Below are 23,595 nucleotides of genomic sequence, written 5' to 3' on the forward strand. Positions count from 1 at the left end.
TGTTTATTTTATTATGCTCTTTCGAGTGTTGCTGTCGCCGCCGCCGCTCAATCCCACAACTCTTTCGGCTGCAAAACATCACACATACACACGCCGCCGCCCTGTGTAGAGTGAGAATCTTCTTTTTTCCATCGCCTCCTATTCGTACAAATGCTTGTTCCACTTTTTAATTCTCGGCCGTTTTCTCGTTTCCAACCAATCCCAATACCACTGAAAAGGCACGTGAACCGGCGTCGTAGGTAACGTAAAGCCTGAGTCAATTGTTGGGAACGTTTTTTGGCGGGAATATGTTTTGTCTTTCCCGGTTCGCCCGTTCGCCAGTGCGATATTGCGGTGGAAGCCTTTTCAACCCCTCAGATAACGCGAGCGGGAAATGGCACTTGCTGCGAAAGTGAAAGGTACTGCATATCACGAATGAGCAATGAATCGTTTGTCTGTATGGGTGTGCATTTTATAAGGAACGAATCTTTTGTATGAATGAACGAATGATTTCTCGTACTCGTACCGAAGAAATAAAACACAAAAATTGGGCAGTAATTCCACCTTTCTAATGAATTCTTCGCCAATTTGCTCTACTACTGCAATCCAATTACCGGTTTTTAGCAGCAACAATCAACGGTTTTGGTGTGGTTCGTTATCATTTTTTGATCGAAATTAACCCTCCACGACGCACCCACCCCACCACACACGTGCTAAATGAATTTCCGTCGCCTCTTTGCATTTCCTTCGTGCTTGCGTTAATAGCTTTGTGTGCTTTTTTCGCTCCGTGACATCACGACAGGTGAGTGGTGGCGTGTTTGGCCAATCGTATGCGATCTGCTAAGTGCTCTAGCAGCAACCGCTTATCTGCTTTGTTGTCATTTCAAACTCATGGCAGAGGATAAAATCGAATATCTGCTGGAATCGAAGAACACACCGTCCGAAAACACTGTGAAAAGATTTCTGCTCCGGCGTTGCTCTTTCAAGATCGCGCAATTTATTGTGGGTTTTCTGCTTTTCCAACCCATATCTCCCCCTCGCCCTTCCTTGTGGGTGCGTATTATTGATGGTGCATGCACCATTCTCAGCAAAAATTACGGGGCGCGCCGCCCTGCCTTCGCTGCGAGCTGTGTGTGCCGCCGCCGGGGCCGAAATGAAAATAAAGTTGGCCCTCTCGTTATTTTTATTCCATGAGGTGTGGTGGTGCCGGTGTGTGGTTCTACGTTTATTTTGTTGCGTGTGTGCTTTTTTCCCTCCTTCGGATCCGGGCGATGTGTGGTGCTGCTGGTGGGTTAGCTCGGGGACCCCCAGTGTCAGAGAGAGAGTGCGTTAAAATTTTTGTGTCAGTTGTGTGTGCTGTCACAGTTGTGCGATGCGACATCAGCAGCGCACCGCCGAACATCGTCAGCGAAGCATGTGCGCGCCACAACACTCTCCTCTATACAGAGAAAACGTGGTCGAGAGTGCGCTGCCTCTGGTGGTGAAGGAGTAGAGGGTGTAGGGGGGGGAGGGTATGAGAAATGTGATGGTACGGCCGGAATGGGCAAATGCGAATAGCTTGTGTGTGCCATCGTCCCCGTTTTTTTGCTGTTTGTTGTGTGGACCCAATGTAGATAGGGAAACGGTTTGTGTAGCGCGGGACCAGGGGGGTGATGAAGATTCTTCTCTACCGAGTTAATGCTTTTGTGCGCTGCTGATGCGCCTGTCCGCCCGCCGCGCCTGCCTCTGCGCTGTTATTGCTGGTAAGAGCTTGGGCTGCTCTGCTCGAATGAACCACCGCAACGACGTGATACGGACATGGCGCGTTTTAGCACTCTCGTGCTGTGTGTGTGTGTGTCTGGTGCTATAACAGCACAAGCACAGCGTCAGCACCGAGCAGCAGTAGAGCAGCAGTAGAGCAACAGCAGCAGCAGCAGCAGCTCCGACCACAGCTGCGCTGCTCTGGCTCCCCTTCGTTGTGTGTACCCTCTCACATCGCTTTCTCTCTCTCTCTCTCTCTTTCCCTATCGCTCGACCCTGTGTCGTTTGACTTGACTAACTCGAACTGGTATATACCCCGGGATATCAAGGGGGGAAAAAACACATCGAGAACGAACATCGACACCCCGGGACGGGTGTACGAATGGATGGCCGTGCCACACAGAGCACAAACAGCACAGTGCGCGCACCGAAAGCGTCGTCCGGGCATTTGGGATGCACAGCAACACACCGACCGTCGAGGCACGGTGGAATATGGTGCGCGCACGTTTCGGTCAAAATTGTGTTATTATGGGTTATACATGTTGTTTCTTTCGAGTGATGGGTTAAGTTGCTGACTGGCATGTTTTTTTGCGATATAGTCTTGATGAATGTTGCTGTATAAAATAATTTAGTGAGTTGAACAATTTAGCATTTCAAACTGCAATGTTTTACAACTATCTGACAGAAATTACTGTTAGCGGTAAATTATTGAACGCTTTTCACATTAAACCGATTGCAACACATTCCCTTCTGTTGTGCGTTTTCTTGCACGCCTAATAAACCAACTCTGCCCGCGTCGGACAAATTTTGACCATCGAAGCAAACGAACCGTTGCCGAGTGTGCCGGTGCGCTCGGTGTGCACTGCTCGGTGTGACGGGACGGACGACCTAAAGCCGCACCAAAGCGCGCGGCACACACAGAGCAGCACACAGGAGGCGTATCGCGCGCTCGCTCCGGTCGGTCGGGTCCGGGTCGAAAACACACTTTACTACACTCCTCGCAGCAGCAGCAGCAGCAGCAGCGCAGCACCAGCAGTGTGCTATGTCGTCCGTCGTCGTCCCGGCTTTTGGCTACGCTGATATGGCATGATGGCGCACACGGCGGCTCCGACCACCACCATCACCACCCGGCAGCACACCGCAGCAGAGGCAACAGCAAAAGCAGCAACAGCACAACGCTTTATTTCGATGTGCCGTGCCGTTGCCGTGAGGATGGATTTTCGATGCTGTCGGTGTGCTCTCTGTGCCGGAGCTGATACCGACCCGACTACGACGAGAGCTTGAACACGTCGCTGCGCTGTGTGGTGTGGCCCTGAGAGCTCTGTGCCAATAGCGTTGTGCTTGTTGGTGGCGCTGGGAAAGGGCACAGGGGCGTTGAGCAGGGGTGATAAGGGGGGAGGGGTGTACGTCGTTAGGCGAACAACAAGCACCAGGGCACCCAGTGGGGGCTGGCAGCAAGGAGGGGAGTACCCTTGTCGTCGTCCTCGCGTCCTATTCTCTCTCTCTTGCGTGCGTTTGTCATCGTATTCTGGTGCGCTGCGCGCAGGGTGATGGGAAGTGGAGAGCTACGTCGACAGCAACGACGACGACGACATTCACCGCAAGAGACCTGAACTCACTCAATCGTGTGTTTCTTTGGAATGATGATGTATGGAGACACACCGCTGTGGTGGCAAGCGAGAGAAAGAGAGATCGAGTGCGGCAGCAGCGGATAAGATGGTTATGTGAGCACATTCCCGTCGAGTCCCTGTATCTGCCTTCTGCCGCCCGACGGTGTTTTGTGAGGTTCTCGCCGTCTTCGTCGTGATATTCCGTCCATCCGTTTGTCGACATTGCCCCGTCTCCGGTTCCGACTTTCTGAGGAGTTTTTGTACACCATGGGCATCACCACCGCCGGCTTATACTACCACTCTCCACCGCCTGCCAGAGAAGTTTGGGGCGACTTCTACTCGAGAATGGAACAGAGCCACTGAGTTTTTAAGCAGGGTTCTTTGTGTGAGACTGCCTGTGCTTGGGGGAAAGGAAAGAGGCGCGTTTTGGTTGGCCCAGTACAGTAGTATACCATTTCTGGGAAGAAATATAATCGCAGAAATCGGGGATATAGAGACACGCACGCGGTCGAGCGAGCGAGTGTGCCTAGAGAGCGAGAGAATAGCGCGGCGGCCAGCAATTTAGCAGAGGAGGACGACACACAAGATTATACGGAGCACTCACCCTCCCAAACCGCGCGGGAACGGAATGGGTTGGCTTTGCCCTTGGCTGTTGCGTTGGTGCCGCGTTGAAGCGACGACCCTTTGGGAAAAGCTGAACTGCTAAAGCTAGCGAGCGCTATAGCACAAACCCCATCCATCCATCCACCCAGCCGGCATGGGTTCTCCCTTTGGTGTCGAGCTATTATTTATTCTGTTAGCGAGCATAGCTTTCCCAGATTCTATCTTCCCAGAGACCCAAGACCACGAGACCACGGCGGAGGCGGCCGTTGCTCGGGCAATTGTGTTTGATGGCAATTTGGAATAGAGCAGCAGACGACGGAACGGAATGAGTCACTGGAATAATTTCGCTGCCGTTGTGATACGGGGATGGGCCCGTCTGTCGTCCTCTTTGCCATTAGATTAGTCGGTCCTTCCCACACACCCAAGAAGACAGTTGCGGGAACCTCGCAATCCTCATTTATAGCTCTTTGGCGTAGAGACAGAGAAAGAGGGGGATAGCAAACACTACTAGAGACGGCCATACAGGGCTAGGAACATCCACAAAGGAAGCCCTCTGGAAGCCTTTTTCGCATCTGTTTATCTGTCTTTTCCATTTCCAGCCAGCGCGCTTTGGGACAGCACTGGGGAAGCTCACAGAGTTTAGCGCTTTTGTAAGTCATCCCGTGTGCTGTTTGAGATTTCGCAGCCAGTTGAGTTGGATGCATTGGGCGTTCCACACTCTTTCGTCAGCTCTTGTTCCCGTTCGGTTCTCGGTCCGGTCTCTGTTGATACAGCGCCCCGGCTCGTACTGTTTTTCGTTATGGTTCACTGACTTCAGCAGCTCAGCAAACCACCCAACTATCCCAACCGCCAGTTGGTTGGTGCAAAAAATGCGTTCGAGTTAGGAAATGAGAAAATCGGGTTAGTGGTGTAATTCAATTGACGACGTCTTCAAACACAGGTCTCTCTTTTGCTGGCTGTATTGTTGTTTGGTCGAAAAATTCTTGCTTTGTGATTTCTCATTTTTTTTTTGTTGAGATGGCTTATCGATCTTTAGATGTGCTCTATTGTGCCTTTTAAAAACCTAAGCCAATGCCATTACGAATTCTACCAATCTTTGGGGCAATGTTAGAAGCATTGTCAGAGCAAAAGTGCCTAGACACGATCGCGCTAGCGAGCGGATATAGGTTTGAAAAGAAGAGGGTTGCGTTGATTAACGTGTATGTGATAAAAAAGGCTAATGTGGCGCTAGGTTCATCGCCGGCTTTTTGATGCGGCTTTTCTCCTAACATCCCCGAACAGTATCGTTTTTTGTGTGGCTTTTTACCCAAGCAATCGCAAGAAACTCTCCCCATTGATTGATGCGGCTAAAAGCCGGTACCTCAAGACGTCAATCGTCAAACGTACACTTAGCGTAGAACCGTAACTCTCCAATAAACGGAGTTCGGCGACAGGGCACACGACGCTCTCTTCGGGGGTGGAATAAAGTTTAGCTTTTGATTGTTGAAATTTGTACGTTTGATCAGCAGCAGTACAGACACGCACACACACACATTGTAACGAAAGAGGAAGCCCGATGTGAGTAAGAGGATAGACCCCTCCCAGGTGGCGGGTGTAGAACGACGAAAAACTCTCGCGGGAAAAAGGGGGCAAAATAAACATACAAAGTTTACCATCGATGTGCCCAGTTGACTCAACTCGTCGGTTCGTTAGTTTAACGATGTACACGCGGGCCCCCCCTGTCTCTTTTGTGCGACACAGAGAAGGAGGGAAGAGTAGAGAAGGAGACACCCAACAACAACACGGCCGACCGTGCCAAGGTTAATACGGGCGCCGGCTTCTTTTGCCCAACACACGCGCGCTGTATGTTCCGCTGCTGCTGCTGCCTGGCCCAGCGACGGCGGGACGATGACGCCGATGACGATGATGACTTTCGTTGCAATTTAATGCGTTTATGACAAGCGCGGTACCCTCCCGTGTGCTGTGGACACGGTCTCTCCTGTGTGCTGTTGTGGTTGTTACTATTCACCGTCAGTTCCACTCCATCCGACTAATGTTACTTTTGCAATTGGTAGAATGGCCGCTCCAAGTGGTTGTGTGGTGGTGGTGGTGATGGCAAATGTACAAAGTGTGAGGGTTTGGTTTATGTTTGACCATAACCGCACAATGTTGCTGCATTGTTAGTGTAGCGGGATACGACCACGGCACGACCATAACGTTGCCCCGATCATGATGATGATGATGATGATGAGGGTTGATGTGGTGGAGAGAACCGTCCGGCGGCTTTGCTCGTCCAAACCCCTCACCCTCGTCGCCTGTAGAGTTGCGAATTTTATTGCATGTGCGCGCACCCAGAGCGGTCTCTAACGACGACGGCCCCGCGTTGTTAGTATTCTCATCCCCACCCCAACACCGCCGTACGGTTCCGGGCGGGACACGCGGGAGATGATAAGCGAACTGGAGGACGAGCAGTTCACTCTAGACAACGTTTGGTGACATTAATTGACGTCACTTCAATTATCGTGTCGTTTGCTTTGGTGCGGCCGTTTGAAAGTGGCCGGAGGGAGGAGTGTTGTTGGAGAAGGAGGGCCGGATTGCATCCCTCAACATCCACTTCGGTTCGGGTTCCGCGCAAAAGCAGCGTGTTTTTTTTTCTGTTTGTACACGGAATGCGATGAACATCATCAGCGTGCGCGTTTCAAGAAATGAGATACGGTGACACATCGAGTGGTCCACAGTAGAAAGTACGTACGCGTGCACTCCAATGAAAACCATCGCCACCTCGCGCCCACTTACCCCACTTCCCTTTCAGGAAACGGAACAGCGCAACATGGCACCGCAGCTCGCTCCATCCATAAAGTCCATCCGTCGTTCGATGCCCTCTATTATGCAATTATTGTAATCCCCACCGTGTGTTCCTTATGTGTGCCGGTGGTGCTGCCCTCCGGTGCTTCTCCTATGCGCGCAGTCGCTCTGCTCTACATATTGAGAGCATCGAGCGAACGATGACCTTAATCTACAGAGTGTGGAGATCGGGTGGCGGCCCCTGTGTGTGGGGGGCTGGAAGGTGGTACGAGAGCAGGGAGTGAGAAATCGGGTGGAGAGATGCATTTACGATGGTGTACCCACGACCGGCGAAAATATCATCATCTTCTATGTGTTTGTATGCGCGCACGCGTCCCCCCCCCCGATAACGGAATTCCACCGAAGGTTGGGTCGCGGCAGAAGAGGAAGAAAAATAAACTGACATAACAGCAGCATAAAAAAAAGGGCAACGCAGAAGAAAAACGGAATAATAAAACCTCTCAACCTTCAACAAACGCCGCGCGCAGCACTCCGGTGGCTTCCCCCGGCGATTGGTGGGGTGGTTCATCGGTGCGACCCACTGAAGGCGCGCGCGCGTGCCTTGTGTGCGCTGTGTGACCTTGAAAGAGCAGCAAGGAGGACGGGGGTCGGTCTTGTCTGTTGTGTGTGTGTGTGTGTGGTACGCGGCAAGGGTTTAGTTGCTGTCGGCTTGTGGGCTAGGTGGTATAGCCGAGGAGCGAGAGCCATATGTTCAAACACCACACGAGGCTGGGGCTGTGTGTGATGATGCAGTTGGGTGCATGCAGGAATGCATCGGTTCGGTGTGTGCATCTGCAAGTAGGAGGTACGGTTTAGTTTTGTGTCGTTTTTTTGTAGGCTTGTTGTTCTTTTTCATTCGACTCCGCCAGGTCGATGACTGGATGCAGAAACCATGCGATTCAGTGAAGCTCAGCAGTAAAGTTATCAATGAATTCTCCTCTACTGCCCTAGAACGGCTGGCCCCATGAATCATGTACGACTGCCAGGGGCACTATCGGGATGAGTGAAATCGTGGTTTGAGGATTTTTGTAAAGAATGTTTTTCTCGAATTCCCCTCGATATCACGAATAACATGTAAATTATTTGCTATTGGAGACATGCGTTCGAAGAGAATGCGGTGAATATTATGATGCTATTATCAGAACTTATGCAACTGTGTAAATATTAGTTTTTGCATTGCCTGTCGTCATGGCAAATTCATTCAGAAGGCATCTTTGTTGAAGCCAGAATACAAGTGCACAAGTTCCCTATTTTCTTCACATTGCATTTTCGACGGGTCCCTTTCTTCAATGTTTAATAGCCGCTCCGTCGTTTGATTTGCGGTACGAGTTTACACAACACTCTTTCTTGCCAAAGTCAAACAAAGCCACACTGGACATACAACCTCACGTACCTCAAGTCCTCCAATGAACTTCCCAATCAGTGGCAGATTGTGGCAGCGCCACAATGCGAATGAGAGAGAGAGAGAGGGTTAGCCCCGGGGACGTGCTTTCGGGTGCGGGGCGAAACAACACTGGCCAAGGTATCAACACTGATCGATATTGTTGTGTGCATGTGAAAGATCCTTGCCGCGCACATCCGGAGGTCCTCGATGTCGATGTTGTTCCCAGTCCCAGGGACGAGTTTTCCAAGAAAGATAGATTGTGCTTTGCCATGCTGCTGGCTGCTGTTGTGTGGGTACGGTTCGTTGTTTTCCCTTTTTGCGCCCGGCGCTCCATTCGATATGCCGGGTATAATTAAGGAGATGATGACCGGACGAACGGGAAGAAGGTATAAAATGTAAAAGGGGGGGACTGATGGTGAAATGTAGCTCCAACACTTTTCCTTCCCACTTATCGCTGGGCAAGGATATTGCTTTGGCAAAGAAAAGCGGCCCTATCAGACGGCACAGAAGCGCCCAGCATCAGAGACCGTACGAGTGTGAGGGTGGGCAAATAAATTGACATGCCGTTTCTCCCACTCCAAATGGAGCTGTTGGATGATTCCATCCGGTGCGCCGAACCATCACTCCATTCCTTGGAAGGATTTATATGAAATTAAAAATGAAAAATGTCCGTAAGAAAGTCAGAGTAGTGAGAGGGTTCAATCAGTGAGATTGCAATGGGGAGCGGAAAGGACGAGTGGTACCTTACCGGCTCCCTTTACCCAATCCTTTTTGCTTCGTTTATCAAGTAAAGCATAGTTTTCTATCGCGCTCTGTTGAAGTATGAGTTTTATTTTCCTGGAATTCGATTACACAACTCACCTTCTCCCTTCCGTATATGTCTCTGTTGTCTGTTAATGGAAGTGTGTGGTGCTGTTCGATCGTATGGTCTTGATCGATTCGTAAACATGTGCTAAGCTTTACTGCGAATCATTTAAAGGATTTTGCCGGTTTTCTCGTACAGTGATGCTGGCTGGGAAAGTATTATTGATGTGGGAAAGGAACTGGATAAAAATACTTTTAACCCCATATCATCTACTTTGCAAGACAACTTCCAACGACGGTACCAAATTGTACGTGTGTGCATTATTTAAGGGACATTTCGTGCATCTGTTGTCGATCGAATTTGCTCGCTTATTTTGTTATCTCGCTTGGGTTTTTTTTTATATGTGAGTAAAATATATCTACAACCAAATTCCGCTTTTTTCTCTCCGTCAGCATCGCGACCACACCATTGCAGCCAAACCTCATAAATCAATCAATAATCTAGGACGAAAACTGCGCAAGAAACCCACCGTTTCCTTTTTTTCTGTTTGTTCAGCTCTCGCATATTTTATCTGAGATAGCGAGAGAGAGAGAGAGAGAAAGAGAGAGAGAGAGAGTAGAATCTGCCCTAAAATCATCATCCAGCAGCAGCGCGCACTCTGCTGGTCATCATTATGCCCCGCGGGTGAAACAACCAACGCGTCTCTTCCCGGTGTCCCTCGCCGACAATAGTTTTCTGTCCGCAATATGCTTGAATGCTTGCTGTGCTGTGGAAAACCCGTCACCACCTTCGTCCTCGGTGTTCCCTATTTTTTGTTGCATATTTGCCGTTTTACGATTAGTGTGAAGTTTGCTGCTGCGACTCTCTAGCCTGTTAATTTTAAACTATTGCTACTCGCTTTACAGCGAATATGTAAGCAACTGTATCTGGTTTGGCATGGAGTGTCGTCGCCATCCAGCAAAATCGCATTTTTAATCCTTAAATGAGTCACCAACATAACTCTGCAGCTTCTGGTGTGTGTGTGTGTGTGTGTGTGCGTTGAGGATTTCGACGCACCGTTGCACAACACTGGGGGGAAGTGCATCCGAATAGCGGCGCTGGGTAGCGGGGTAGCGGGATGTGATTTTCCGAAGCCCCGATGGTGAATGCGAATGCTGTGTGCATAATTATATTGAAAATTATATGCGTTGGAAATTGATAAAAATTAAAAAATAAATTATATTTCCGTTTCTGTCGGCCGCCCACCCACTACTGCGTCGCTTCCGTGTCTCTCCCCCTACGACCGTTCCCTGTTTGTTGGTTTTGGTTGGTGCTCTCAGGCACACGAACAGCAGAGGCGCGCCAGTGTGTTGTTTGGTGGTGGACGGGCACCATACATAGGGACATGGATCATCATCTCTCCTTCTCCTCACCACATCGACTATGTGTGGTGCATGTGTTAAATACATGCAGTTTTCGTTCTATTTTGTGCGTGTGCTGACCATGTCATCGATTATTGGTTGCGAGGTTTTTCGCATGCTCTGTACCAACTCATCGCTGGGGACAGAACTTTATCACATTACTGTTATAGTTGCCCTTCGAATTCGAATTCGAGCAAAGTCGTTTTCAATACATTTTGAGCTATTTTTCTTTTAATAATCTGCATTTGTTGAAGCATCGTTTCAATGTTTTTTTTTATCTCTTCCAATTCGAAACGTTGGTGGAACAGGTTGAGAACGAAATCATCCACCACAAACAGTGGAAAAGATTGTGTTTTTTTTTCTCGAGACGGCTGTAATTATGCTTTATGGAGCTTTTCCCTGCACTTGGCTTTTGCTGCACTTGCCCGCCAGTGGCCAGAGAAAGAACGTTTTGCTGCTGCTGCTGCTGAGGGTGATAGAGAAATTTTATTTCATCACTCAGTTGTCTGGTCGGTCATCCCTGGGAAAGGTGTACAATTTCCCGGGCTACTAAAGAATATATACATACAATGGTGTATGTATCTGGCAAAAACAACCAAACCCAACGCAGAGGGAGGTGGCGGTGATGTGGTTGGTTGTGTGGTGGAGGATATTAAAACATCACACATACACACACACACAGTTAAAAGGACGAAAAAAACATGAAACTTTTCATCTGATATTTTGTGCAACAACCCCCCACAGCGGGGCGCTCTCTCTGGAGCTCTCTTGTGCGTGTAGTAGTTGTGTGGTGTGTGGTGGCGTTGTAGTGTGTGTGTTGGTAGGTCCCGGCAGGACACATATTAAACTCGATTGTGTGGCCAAAAGCCACTGCTGCTGCTGCTGCATCACTCTAATTTCATTTCCACAATTGCATACCAGCACCACCACCAACCCAATCCCGTCTGCCGCGTGTCCTGGGCTAATTGAATGCGATGCAATCTCTCCCCCTACTCTGCCATACCGCTACCTCCTGCAACGCGTTTTGGTGCCAGCATCCACCATCGCATTGAGGCTTTTGGGGGGGTGGTGGGGCTGAGGGGGGGGGGCGCAGGGTTTCGGATTGGTGCGCATTTATTCATTTATTTATTTTTAGTGTTTCTTTTATTCACACCCATCTCCTCCACACACACGCACACACATATGCGCAGTATACAAACTCCATCATGCACACACACACATATGCAATGCTTCCGTGGTCATTTGAAATGTACTATCACAGCCACACCACCACCACCACCACACCGCAGCGTATATTTTGTAAAGTGTGCACTTTTTATTATCACTCCCCCAAATGCTTATCCTTTTTTTTTTTGGTGGGAATGGGGCGAGATGTGCGTTGTTGTTGGGTCGGTTGGCGTTTCGGACCCCCCACCCCCCGTCCCCACCTCTATGCTTGTGTAATGTGGACTTGTGTGGATGTGTGGATTCGGTGGTTTACAAGCGTTTCGGGTTCGCGTCCTGTGTCCTTTTTTCGCCTTTTTGCGCACGTGCAATCTGAAGTCCCAAAAAAATGGGGGGAAAAGGGAAAATTAAAATAAAATTGATTGACGAACAGTAAAGAGAGAGAGAGAAAGAGAGCAAGAGAGATAGAATGGCTTAGAGATAGAGAGAACACATTTTACTTGAGGATTATTGATGATATTGTGAAACAAATCAAACGTATGAAATGTAAAGTATACTGTAAAGTGGGAAGGATATTGTTTAACAAGTTGTTGTAGACAAATTCTACAACATCACCTCTCTTATGAATTAATGTCTGCCTCTCTTTGTACTGTGCATGTAAGACGAACAATAGTTTTATGAAAATAGTTGCTAAATTGCTCACCTTGCTAGCTTCAGTTTGCCGTCCCCCCATGGTCGTCAACTGTGCGTTGTGTTTCTCTTATTGTGCTGGTTGAAAATAGAATCGAAAGGAAGAGGGGTGTCAGTTTTCCAGGACGGGTAGTACAATGTGAGCATCATGCATTTTCACTGATCATGCTGTTATTGGTGTGCATATTTCTGGGCAGCATTTGTCTTTTTTTTCCTTCTCTTTGATCCTTTTTCCTCTCCCAAAATAAAACCCCAGCATTGCGGGGTGGGGGAGATGGCGGTCCAGCCACCCACCCAGCTGGATGTGGGAAAGGGAATGCTGCAACTCACCACCAAAGTGCGTGTGGCGCGTGTTATTCTACTGCTGCTGCTGCATCCCTGGATGGTCCCAGCCGACACAAAATACACACAGCTCTCCCAGCCGCCGTGTGTAGTGGTGGTGCGCAATAGTGTGTGTGTGTGTGGTAGTACTGCGTGTGGAGCAATAATGCGCACCAACACCACCGGACCGCTTCACTAGCCAGGCTGGCTGCCCCAGCACACCGGAAGGCTATTAAATCAGTCACATTTGGGCGATTAAATGGGGCTGGTGGAAGAATTTGTGCGAGAAATTCGATCACATACGGCACCGCGTTCGCGCGCTGCCCTGGCTTTCGTTTTGCTGTGCTTTCCTTCAGCTGATGCAACAGACCAGAACAGGCTCGGCCGTGTTGTGAAAAGGGAAGTCTGGAAAACGTAAGGACACCCTGCTCCCCGCCAAAGACCAGGACAGAGGGCCCAGCAGAAGTCCTTCTGGAAAGCAGCAGTGAAGGGGGAGAAAAAGCCAACCAAACTTCATACTACAAACAAAGCAACAAATTTGGATAAATTCTTCTTCCCGCTGGAGTGTTGTGGTGCAGGTGGTGGTGGTGAGAATGTAAAGGAAAAACGACATCAACCGTTCGCTCTACATACAGTGTCAGAGTGGAGCACAGGGAGAGGACCAAAAAATAGAAAAGTTTCTTTTGCTGTGTTTTTATCGTGCTTTTTGGTTTTTGGTCGTGAAGCTATCTGAAGAAGAACATCTGTGTGCGTTGCTAGTAAAGTTGTGGACCCGTTTGGTTGTCAGAGTAGTGTGTGGTTGAGAGGAGGGAGAATAGTAGGATTGCCATACTCTACTACCACACAGATTGGTTGTGATTGTTTTGGGGACACTATGAACTACCGACCTCCATACTGTTCTGCGCCTCCGTCATCGCCATCATCATCAACGTCCTCCACATCATCATCAGCTTCCTTCTCCTCGTCACCGTCGTACGATGAATGGTGGCGTCTTGCGATGATGGTTTCAGCCTCGCCGGCGGCGGCTGCGTCCTATTCCGGATTGACAATGGCCGGCTTTACCCGGACTGGGCCAATGTTACCGTTGGCGACAGCAGCAGCAGCAGCTGCTGCTTCGACCGCCCGTCGGTGGCCACCGCCCTCCCGGCGGTACAATGCAACCGGATCGTGCTGGTTTACCGGCGGCGGTTTGTTTGTATGTGAACATTAGCTACTAACAATTACTACACTATGGGAAATGCTTTTTTAGCTATTTAGGGAAAGCTCCGTGGCTTCGCAATGCGATGCTAATTATATCTAAAATACACTAATCATTTTTTTTCATTCTTTTTAATTTTGTTACACAGGATTCGACGGGTCAAAACAGTAATGACAGCACGACGGGAGGTAGTGGCGGGCCCGGCAATTCTGCAGGACCAACGGGCATCCACGGTGCACCCGGCACACCGAACTCCTCCTCTTCGTCGTCGTCTCAGGGCATGAGGCCAACGCCGTCGCCAACCGGTTCTGGTAGCGGGTCGCGTTCCATGTCACCGGCAGTAGGTAAGTTGTGTGGAGGGGGGAGGGGAGGGGGGCTGAGGGAAGAGAAGGGGGGAGGGTATCTAAGAAAACGCACTTGTTGCTTACGGCGGTGGTGTGCGATCGATGACACACATTGGTGGAACTCGCTCGCTCCGACGGTACAAAGTATTTTATCTTGCCTAGTGTGCTACGAGTGAAAGAATTGAATGAAAACATAGGAAATTAATAGATTAGCTGTGTGTGTGGGATTCTTTTTTTTAATTCTGCTTTTAAGTTAAAATACACCTAATCAGTAATATTACGTGCATCGATAAAATGTGTGTGTGAGTGAAATCAGTTCACATTGTGTCGCAATCTGTTGCGTGTGGTGATAAGAATGCATTGTGATCCGTGACTCGTGACTAATATGTGTTATCATTTGTTTTGAACGCAATTAACGACGGTTTAAATATTTGAAAATTTTGTTTTATTTTATTTTATATTATCCTGCGTTAATGCAACATGCTAAAGACCGTTGCAGATTATTACAACCAATAATGAGTGATATAGGAGTTTAGTATTTACGTGAAAATCTCAAAAGAATCTCTGTCCATTTTTAAAATCATTGGTTCAGAAATGAAGTAGTTCCATTTATTTATAGGGGTTTTCCAGGAGTTCTCATAGCTGTGGTACACTTCATTGACTCTTTATTACGTGAAAAGAACTTAATGTAACGGGAATAGGACTCTATAGCATCCTTGTTGGACAAATCCAATAGTAATTTCCTAGGAGCCTGTTTAAAAAGGGCGCCATAGATTCCAATTTCCATCACTTCAAGTTCATTTCCAATAGGAAAGAGTCAAGGAAGTGTACCACAACTACGAGAAGCCCTGGAAAACCCTGTAAAATGTTGAGTGTGTGTGTGAGAGAGAGCACAATGCCCATAATGTCAGTTACAATTGTTTGTTTCCTTTCTCCTAATGACTTTTTGTTGTTCTCTTCTTTTTCCCGCTCTAGGCCAACAAAGTATTTCGATGCCTCCTCGTCCATCCAGCAGTCACTCGCAAGCGCCAAACCAGCAACAGCAAGGACCGAACCATCAGCACGGCGGCAGCAACAGCAATCTCGTGCACGGTCAGCAGCAGCAGCAGCAGACGCAAGGACCACCGCCAGGAACACCGGAACACCACGCCCGTGTAGCCTCGCCGAATCGTCCCCCGTCGGCTTCCGCCCAGCAGCAGCAGCAGCAACAACTTCCGCCAGTGTCGTCCGCACCCGCGGGCGGCCCAGCGTTACCGCCGTCGTCGCAGGCAGGTGCCGCCGGAGGGTCGGCAGCAGCGGCCTCCGCGATGGCCGCCCAAGGCTACCCGGCGCAACCGCCCCATCCACCGCACATGCACGGTGGCCCGTACAAGATGGGCCCGGGTGGCCCGGGAGGCATGCCGCCGGGTGGGCCCGGCCAGCAGATGTCACCTTACCCGCCACCCCCGCACCAGCAGCCACCTCCGCAGTCGCAGCAGTATTCACCACACTCGCCCGCGAGTTACTCGCCGCGTCCGCAATACCCGGGAGCGTACGGCCCGTCGCCACCGGTGCCGGGGCCGCCGCCACCGCCCGGCACCCAGTCGGCCCAGGGTCCGCCCGGCAGCGGGGGTCCGCAACCGCCACACCCGCCGCCGCCCGGCGGCTATCCGGGACAGCACCGGATGCCGAACCACGTGGGTGCCGGGGGACCACCGCCACCGCCCCACTCGCAGTACCCTCCGCACCAGTATCCGCACCAGCCGCCAAGCCCCTGGGGACCACCGCACACGCAGCAGGCCGGCGGCCCGGGTGGAGCCGGCGCGGGCCATGTAAATAATCATGTACAGCAATCGCAACAGGGCCAGGGCGGGCCACCGACGCCCGGCGGTGCCGGCGGACCGCGGCAAGTCAAGGGAATGCCGCCCGGTCCGCCGGGAGCTGGCGGCGTACATCCGCAGTCGCCCCAGCAGCAGCAGCAGCAACACTCCCAACACCATCAGCCACCGCCACCACATCATCAGCCGCACCATCAGGCGCATCATCAGTCCCCGCACCATCCGGGCGGCCAGTCCCAGCAGCCGCCGCCCCAGAGCGGTTCGCCCCAGCCGCTCAACTACCTGAAGCAGCACCTTCAGCACAAGGGCGCGTACAGTGGAGCGCCCAGCCCGACGCCACCGCCCGGCCAGGGGTACGGCAACGGGCCCGGAATGCATCCACCGATGGGTCCGCCACACCACATGGGCCCCCCGATGGGGCTGCCGCCGCCACCGAACGCGAGCAGCATGGGTCCGCCGCCACCGGCCGGTACACCACCGAACCAGTCACCGTCCGGTGCGGGCGGCAGTGGCGCCCTCGGACATCCGCAGCACCCGTCGCAGCAGGACGGCGGGCATCCGCCTTCGCCGCACGGGCAACAGCAGCAGCAGCAGCCTCCGTCGCAGCCCCAGCACCCCGGGCAGCAGCAGCAGTCGCAACAATCGCAGCAGCAGCCTCCCCACTCGCCCCACCATCATCCGCATGGGCCACCGCCGCCGCCCCACCAGCATCCGGGCCACCATCCCGGTGCCGATGTGCCGCCGCAGCCACCACACCACGGGCTGCTGGCGGGAGCGGGCCAGGACAACGGTATCGGCAATGCGGCTGGCGGGCCGGGAGCAGGAGGAGGAGCGGGTGGAGGTCCACACCATCACCATCATCCCCATCATCATCATCCAGTTACCTCACTCGTTACGACGGGACCTGATGGCGCTCCACTCGACGAAGCCAGTCAGCAGAGCACCTTATCCAATACCTCAGTAGGCAAGTATCGCTCCTCCGGGACATAAATCGCACCACCACCACCACCAGTCACCACAAATGGCGGCAGCTGACCATTCCTTCTCTATTTCTCGCACACCCCACCCCACCTCTTGCAGCTTCCGGAGAAGATCCCACGTGCTCGACGCCGAAATCGCGGAAAAACGACCACTACAACCAAAGCCATCTGACGAACACCAACACGCCGTCGTCGTCGAATGCGTCGCCCGGACCGCACAACGCACACGAAGACTTTGAGCTCAACTCGTCCCCCACATCCTGGCCGCGGACGCCAGCTAGTCCAGTGAGTATAGTAACGCATGGCGAAATCGTCACCGCCACCACCAGCACCACTGCTGTCAACATCACCACCGTCAGCAGCAGCACCGCCAGCCACGAAAGCAACCGCAGCAACAACTGTAACAACAGTTATCAGCAACAGCAACGGCTACAGCAACATCATCCACTACAGCAACAGCAGCAAGACTTCTGCCGCAGCGAAAGTAGCAACAGCGACGTGGTCGACGGTTGTCTGAATGCGTTCAGCAGCTCGCAAGCGCTATTTCTCCCGTCGGCTCGGCACTCTCCACGGAACGAGCAGCATCAGCAGCAGCACCATCAGTCGATCGAGGGCGCTCTTTTGGCGAACTTCACTTCCCACACCTCCTCCACGCCGACCTTAACTGAGCTGTGCGGTCCGGTAGGAAGCTTGTCTACTGCGCTTATGCAGCGACCTGGGCACAGTAGGCTCGACTCACCACCGCACCGGCGGAGCTTTCCCTCGCTTTATAGCAACCCTTTCCAACAGTCCGACCCGTCCGGTCATCAGCAACTGCCCTCGTATCCTTACCATCGGATGTTCTATCGACAGCAACCCTTTCCCCAGCGATCGGTTGGTGCGTCGAATCGATCTCCTCTGTCCTATCCAGCATCCCCCGCATCAAGACAGCTACTTGATCATTCCTCAGCAGTGCAGGCCGACGGTGCTGGGACTGCTGCTGGTGGTGCTGGTGCTGCTCCGCCACTCGCTCCAGTGCTGCCGTCACCGCGCCGAGAAGAGTCGTCGTCGGCCACGTCGTCGCTTTCAACGGCATCTTCTGCTGCTTCAACGTCGTCATCGTCGTCGTCGTCGGCTGCGGCCGCTACTGCCGCGGCTGCGGCGGCCCTTGTTGCGTACTGGTACTCCTACTCCTCCTATACGTCGCCGTCGCGTTCACACGTCCTCGTGCCGAGCACGGCGCCGGCGATGCTGATGCGTCGTCCGTCGAACGTAGCCAGTCGTAGTAGAAACGTAGATGTACAATCGGTTTTCTTTTTTGCGCCACTTTTAACCATAGAACCAACTCTCTGTACTATTACCTCCACTACTCCCTCCAAAAAACACCACATCCCCTATGAAGAGGTCGAAATCAAAATTATCCCACTTATCCCCCTCTCCGTTTCGGCATATTGCGCGGTTCCGTACTGTGTGACGATGGATTAGAGTTTACTAGTAGGAAAAAAGTGTATCTCTAATTCATTCCTTTTAGCACATCATGTGTAGAAGCGTTCTACTATTCGCTGTGAGTTGAAGAACGCTACTGCACCTACCTACCATTTTTATAGTACATCCAACCATAAAACACTTAACACACACAGGCTACACTATCAGGTTTTATAGTATCCCTTCTGTTTTCCCATAAACGTTTTATGGCGCGCATTATTCGTTATTTTCTTCTGTTTTTAGTACAATTGTGTTTTGCGTATTACTCGTAGCGTATTCTTTCGAGTGATTATTTGATTCTATTGTTTGTATGTGCGAGTGTGTGTGTGGTGATAATTTGCTTTGTCTGTAAATTCAACCACATTGTTCCCCTTTTTGTTGTTGTTGAGTTTTCTCCGATTTTAATTGCGTTGCGTTGTGTTTGTGCTGCCCGTCTGCCTGTAGCTGCTCCTGCTGCCGTTTATCTACTGAGTTGATTATGCTGCGTGTTATGCTTTGTTATGGTTTAGTTCAGAAAACAACTACATCATCAAACACCACACCCCTCCACTCAATACGTACACCACGGATGAACTATCTATTGGATTTGTAGTTGCTAATAGTGCCATTTCGTCACATAAAAACCTCCCTCCACCCCGTGTCCATTCCCGCTGCTACTATTATTACTGCAATCCGTGTGCAATTGGAATGTAAAACTACGAACCAATCCGACAAACTGTTTCTTTCGATGAGTTGTTCATCAACCAAAAACAAAAGCAAATCAAAAGCAAATGCCTCTCCCCGCACACACCAATTGTTACCAATTGTTACTCCTTTTGGCAGCACTTACTGAACTCGTACGATCGTTTTCTTTTATCCTTCTAATTCGCAGGTATTTAACAGTCACGTTCCTCCGACGCCGGAGACACCTTTTAGATCCACTAAGGTTAATATCGTTTCCTGTTTTCCTTGCAACCGATACCGAATTCGTTTTATATTGGTTTTGTTTTTCTATTGGTTTTTACTATTATTGCATGAATGCACGAACAACAACAACAACATGTGCTGCTTGTTGTTTAATTTTTTACTTACGATTTTTATTTTGCATTCCCTTTTTGGGTTTGAATGTGCACGGTGATAGTGTTAGCATCTGATCTAATATTGTTACATTTTCATTTATAACAATTACGCCAATGTCCAATACATATACAGCAAGCGCGCAGGGAAACACTAACCAATTAACCAACATTTCAATTGTTTGGCATGTCGGTTGCGAAATGAATTACCATTTTCCATTTATTTATTTTATTTGGTTTGTATTAAATGTTGGATTCTTGCACAAGCTTAACGAAAAGCGACAACCACTAAATCCAATCTGGTCCGGGGCTCTTCTCAGAAAACAATACCTTTCAATCGCGTTGAAAAATACGGGCAGCCAAGTCGCTGCAACAATCGTTTGGTTTTGGGGTTGATTTGTTTTATTTATCCTTTCCTGTTTGGCTAATTTATTTATTTAAATCGCTCATCTGACTTCTACCTAACCTACCTAATCTCAATTTAAATTATATCTTAACCTCATACTAATTGACGATGATTATCTCCTACTTGCGCGGTTCATGAGTTGGTTGATTATTTTATTTTTATTTTTCATTTTTCATAGCACCAGGTGTTTACGGGTTTTCTTTGCTTTTAATTCCACTATAGTTTTTGCCCTTTCGATGCCCAAACACGTTGGCTAATCTTTCAACATTCGTCTTTTTTTTTTTGCATATATCCACCGTTCCATCCATAAATTCAGCAGAAATCGGACAGCTTGAACAAGCTGTACGAGATGGACGACAAGCCGGACCGGCGCGTGTTTCTGGACAAGCTGCTGGCGTACATGGACGAGCGAAGGACCCCGATCACGGCCTGCCCGACGATCTCGAAGACACCGTTGGATCTGTACAAGCTGTACGTGTACGTGCAGGAGCGCGGCGGGTTTGTTGAGGTGTGTAAGGTGAGTTGCTAAGCTGTCCTGACCTGTCCGATCCCCCAACAAGCTAACCCTACCCTCCCACTCTAACCGTTGAGGCATCAGAAGCTTACTCGAGAATGGTTGAGCGTACAACGCGGGCGTCTGCGTGTTTTTTTCTTTTCTTTTCTTTTCTCTTTCCCCCCTTTCTCCTTCACCCTTACCTCCTCCCTCGCGCCACCTTTTTTGCCGCCCAAATCACTGAAGGTTACCAAGAGCAAAACGTGGAAGGACATCGCCGGCATGCTCGGGATTGGGGCGAGCAGCAGTGCCGCCTACACGCTGCGCAAGCACTACACCAAGAATCTGTTGCCGTTTGAGTGCAAGTTCGACCGTGGCGGTATCGATCCGGGCCCGATCATTGCGCAGGTCGAAGCCGGTTCGAAGAAAAAGTCTGCCAAAACGACCTCCGTTCCATCGCCGGGTAAGAACGATGATAATGCTGTGTTTGGTGGGTTGCTTGCGTCAACTAATGCGCCACATCCGCTCTGTGCATTCCTTTTTTTAGGATCATCGAATTCGCAAGACTCGTTCCCAGCGCCCGGCAGCAGTAGTGCCTCGATGGATGGCTACGGACCGTACCCGGGCAGTGGCTATCCGCCCGGCTCCACGCCGGACTATGTGCAGCAGCAGCAGCAGCAGCAGCAGCAGGGTGCTGCCGGTGGCCCACCGGGTGGTCCACCGACGCCCGGTGCCCCAGCGGGCCCGGGACAGCAACAGCCGCCACAGCCCCAGCAGAGGCCACCCTCGCAGCAAAGTGGCACCCAGTCTCCTCATCCAGGTAGGTGTTTTTGGTTCTCAGCCGGTCATTAGAATCCATACATGTGTGTTTATTTGGAAGGGCGTGGACATATACTAGTTTTGGTACAGACATTCATAAGGTGAAGGTTAACGTGCACTTGTTAGTTGCACACGTGTTCACAAAGACTTTTGGAACCTTTTGGAAAGGAATTACAGTTAATAGAAAGCGAAGGAGCCCATTTTCTCGTATTTGTTTGTACATAAAGTGTATAAGTAGCACCATATTATTCCATTCACCACCCAGTTGTATATGTATATAGGTATTTTTCTCACACATATCTCCCTGCCCCGTCAATAATCTGTTCTTCCTCGCCATCTCCAAATAGATACGGCATCTTGTGTGTGTGTGTGTGTGTGTTGTAATTGTGTAACGTACCGGTTCCGGTTCATGTACATGCGTGTTATTCATCTCTGTTCCTCTCCCATCATTGCGTCTCTCTCTCTCTCTCTGTTTATCCTCTTTCTAACATCGTATAGGTTCAGCACCGCCTGCCTCTGGCGATAACATTAGCGTGAGCAATCCCTTTGATGATCCCGTGGGTCCACAGCGTCCCCCGTATCAGCAGGGCGCTCCCTATCCACCGGTTTCACGTCCCCAAGGTAATGGCACACATTCTTTGCATCGGACGTTCTTTGCCCAATTTTCCACTGCACCCTCTCACCCTCACTAACTATACCACCCCCCCCTATCCTTACAACTTCCCTTCATCATTCGTGTGTCCTTCCCGCGAAAAGCAATACTAACATAAACAATGTGTTTTGTAAAAAAAAAAATCTAGTGCGTAATATGTAATGTACTATAAGCCTCACAACCTTAACATGGTGTGCACCAAACTCATTCATTAGGATTTTGGTTACTCGTGGCGCGTCTCTCAATGTACGTTTATTGACTTTTGCTTTTTGCTTAATCGCATTCCCGTAGGTGCTCCTTACCAGGGACAGCCGGGTGGTTACGGGCAGTACGGTGCCCCAGATCAGTACGGACCGGGGGCGGGCACACCGCCCGGCCAGTATCCACCGCCGCCCGGCCAGCAGGGACAGTATCCTCCAACGAATCGGCCGCTGTACCCACCGTACGCACCACCGGAAGCCGGAGAAGGGTAAGGAATATTGACCTTTTATTAACGTGTTTGTGGAACTTTGTCTATCCGTCGTAACCACCTCACCCATAGTAGTAAGGAATACCGTATCGCAGATGTGCTGCGATAAGGAACCTCCCCTCTCGTGTGCTAACACAACCCTCAATGTTCGTAACCGTCGTGTCGTGTGTGTCTACGTGAACGTTTTCAAAGCAAATGAATAAAAACAAATGCGTTTAACCTAATGACAGATCTCTCTACAGAGGCACACCACCATCGTCGGCGGCCCCCGGACCGCCATCGGCAGCCGATCCGTACCGGGGCTACGGCAGCTCACCCTACCCGCCGCCACCGCAGCAACGAGCGTACCCGCCGCAGCAGCAGCCAGTCGTCAGTGCGGCCCCCGGCGTTCCGCCCGCTGGTACGCCTCCGATTCCGGGCCAAACGGGTGGTGCCGCCCAAGGGCAGGTGCCGCCGGGAGGAGGACCACCATCTCAACAGCAGCAGCAACAGCAGCAGCAGCAGCAACCGCAGCAAGCGCCGCCTCCGCAGCAGCAACCGGGCGCCCAGGGCCAGCCGGGTGCACCGGGCGGAGGCTATCCGGCACCGGTCGGTCAGCCAGGCGTGCCACAGTCGGCCGCCGACTACTACCGACAGCAGCAGGAACAGGTACCTATTGCCCGATTTTCATAGTTTTCCGCTTCCCGCTATTTTGTTCCGTTGTTCGCTCTGATATTTATCGCGTGAATGTGTTTTTAAGGCTCTTCCCTACCCACAGCCCAACCAGCCCCGGCGCCATCCGGATTTCGAAAAGAGCCAACAGCCCTATCCTCCCTACCAGCAGCGGCCTCAGATGTATCGTAAGTATCATCGTCGTCCAATCAACGCAACATAGCGGATGAATAACTGGGGTTTTGCTTTTTGTTTTTGCACTATTCGCTACAGCAGGTGGATGGCAGGCAGGTCCTGGTGGACAATACCGTGGTCAGTATCCTCCGCAGAGCCCCCAGCAGCAGTGGGCGCACAATGGTCCCCGGCCGAGCGGTCCGCCCGGTCCGCCCGGTGCTGGTGTCCCGCCCGGTGGTCCGCCCGGTGCTCCCAGTCAGTGGGGAGCGACCGCGGATGTGAATCGTTACCCTCCCAGCCAGCAACAGCCACCATATCCGACGCATCAGCAGGTGTGTAGCTTGATTTAACCTGATTGTTTACCTGTAGTTATTCGTTACAGGGTTTTCCAGGGGTTCTTATAGTTGTGGGACATTTCCTTGATTCTTTCTTATTGGGAATTGAACTTGAAATGATGGAAATTGGAATTTATGGCATCCTATGTAGCAGGTTTCCTAAAAATTCCTATTGGATTTGTCCAACAAGGGTGCTATAGAGTCCAATTCCCATTACAT

The 23,595-nt window shown here is 50.9% G+C and overlaps 1 protein-coding gene across 35 annotated transcripts in view; it reads left to right on the plus strand.

Moving 5' to 3' along the window:
* The window catches only part of LOC1281332 (trithorax group protein osa), a 130,108-nt gene that overhangs the window by 96,667 nt on the left and 9,846 nt on the right, over positions 1-23,595 (plus strand). For 15 of the 35 annotated variants that reach the window (XM_061649339.1, XM_061649326.1, XM_061649349.1 and 12 more), the window contains 12 exons: positions 13,866-14,061; positions 15,037-16,842; positions 16,959-17,143; positions 19,194-19,247; positions 20,100-20,300; positions 20,523-20,739; positions 20,824-21,096; positions 21,594-21,716; positions 22,039-22,216; positions 22,447-22,864; positions 22,956-23,055; positions 23,141-23,373. In XM_061649339.1, coding sequence (XP_061505323.1) covers positions 13,866-14,061; positions 15,037-16,842; positions 16,959-17,143; positions 19,194-19,247; positions 20,100-20,300; positions 20,523-20,739; positions 20,824-21,096; positions 21,594-21,716; positions 22,039-22,216; positions 22,447-22,864; positions 22,956-23,055; positions 23,141-23,373 — 3,984 coding nt within the window. Of the gene's footprint in view, positions 1-13,552; positions 13,715-13,865; positions 14,062-15,036; positions 16,843-16,958; positions 17,144-19,193; positions 19,248-20,099; positions 20,301-20,522; positions 20,740-20,823; positions 21,097-21,593; positions 21,717-22,038; positions 22,217-22,446; positions 22,865-22,955; positions 23,056-23,140; positions 23,374-23,595 lie in introns of those variants that run through there. The other 20 variants (XM_061649356.1, XM_061649361.1, XM_061649363.1 and 17 more) reach the window with 19 other exon arrangements.

The sequence above is a fragment of the Anopheles gambiae genome, chromosome 2, assembly GCF_943734735.2.
Source record: "Anopheles gambiae chromosome 2, idAnoGambNW_F1_1, whole genome shotgun sequence".
NCBI lineage: Eukaryota > Metazoa > Arthropoda > Insecta > Diptera > Culicidae > Anopheles > Anopheles gambiae.